Here is a 1,722-nt window from a genome sequence, read left to right as displayed (position 1 = left end):
TTGTTTTTGTGCATTTGTGCGCGTGCTTATTCTACTGAATGACGTATATGACGTAAGACATCATATGGGCTACATATGAATTTGTCAATTTGCTTCCGTTTAGTCAACAGTCTGAGATTGATACTTTCACTCAAATATTTATTTCATTATCACACGATTTGACAACTAAATATATTTGTCTGCCTTGAAATATACACACATCAACGTTTTCTTTAGTTTCCAGGCATTTAGTTTCTCACCTGGCCGCTAGATGTCCGTTACCGTTGTTGGAGGTAAAATTACCTGAGGCATCAGAAATCGATGCCATTTGTCAAAATATTAAAAAAAAATAATAGTCTCTGCTAATCAGGTTCTCATCTGAGGACTATATTATTTGTGCAATAGATACACTGAAATTAAACAAAGATCATTTTCATTATATACACTTAATAAAATGCTAATGTACGTATTACTTAAATAAATAACTTTTTCAATCTCCTCCCGACCGATCTGTATAAATTATTTTCCATAAAAACAGCAGTGTGTGTATATAAACGAAGCCTCAAAGGAGCAGACGCCTCCCCTGCCAATATCTCCTCCCCAGCTCTGCGAAAAGTGATCGGTGAAGTGAAAATACAAAGCGCGAGGGAGACGCGTTGCGGCCCATGGCAACTCACACAATCCGTGGCTCGCAAACACTCTGCGATCAGTACTACTCAATAAGTTTCGAACAATGGTCCGCAGAGCCTGATACAGTATAATTTCGAGTTATTATGGCGTCCGTTGAGAAAATTTTAGCTTCTTTGCTCCTGCTTTTGGGGCATTTGTTGGAAGGTAAGTCAGCAATGAAAAAGGAGTGGTAGTTTGAGAATATTTTGAATGTTAAGTTTCATGAGGATATTGTGAATGAAAGGAAGTGTCTATGACTGTGTTACGGAATCACAACAATGGCGAATATTTTCTTATATCCGCCTCCAGTTTCATCTGGAGGCGGCATCTTTCACTTCAGATTAGCCTTCGTAAAAGTGATATTCGACTAGAAAAAGAAATTAAGTAGTTGTTAGTTCAGTACGATTATTGAAGCCAAGGACACGTGTTGCCGTGAGTCACCTGTTATGTAGAAGCTACCAACCCGCATCAGGAAACTTTGTATCATGGAGTACCCGTTTCCCCCACCCTTACACCCTAAAACCCTTGGGGAACCCTTGGCATAACGGTGCTCTGACTCTGTGAATAGCAGTGTCTGATAAGTGTAGGGCAGTGACTCTTTTACCGTCATTTCGCACTTAGGGCGTGGCTAAAGAACGGCTTGATTTTGTAATACCCCATTGACTTTTTATATCGTAGAAATACATAATAAAATCTCGTGTTGGTGGCTTGGCGTGTAATGGCGCGGTGTTCCGCTTGAAAGGATAAATGGCCTCATTTGTTTCTTTGCTTATCGATGCCGGAAATACTGATACATTGCATGGACTAGTTTAACTAATTTTATTTTCTAATTGCTAAACACATTGTTATTGTTTTTGCAATCTGGAAATCTGGTACAATGCATGGCATAGAGTGGTGTAATAGCAATAGCACCTAGATTATGAAAATGAAATTTAATTGGTATGTAACTATAGACAAATCATGGAAGTCTGATGCTGAGAACAGTGCGATCCTTTGATATTTGTACGTACAGGAAAAGCAATAATAACCTAGCACGTATTGTTTATTGTAGTGATAGTAAATGTTCTTAAAAAG

General features: G+C 38.4%; 1 protein-coding gene across 1 annotated transcript in view; it reads left to right on the top strand.

Annotated features, from left to right (window-relative positions):
• The first annotated feature begins 489 nt into the window (after positions 1 to 489).
• LOC119587889 overlaps positions 490 to 1,722 on the top strand; it is a 12,027-nt gene continuing 10,794 nt past the window's right edge. The window contains exon 1 of the mRNA XM_037936597.1: positions 490 to 813. Within this exon, the coding sequence (XP_037792525.1) occupies positions 753 to 813 (61 nt within the window). The 5' untranslated portion in view covers positions 490 to 752. The remainder of the gene's footprint in view (positions 814 to 1,722) is intronic.

Source organism: Penaeus monodon, chromosome 23, assembly GCF_015228065.2.
Source record: "Penaeus monodon isolate SGIC_2016 chromosome 23, NSTDA_Pmon_1, whole genome shotgun sequence".
Lineage (NCBI taxonomy): Eukaryota > Metazoa > Arthropoda > Malacostraca > Decapoda > Penaeidae > Penaeus > Penaeus monodon.
This window is presented reverse-complemented; position numbering and strand designations above follow the sequence as displayed.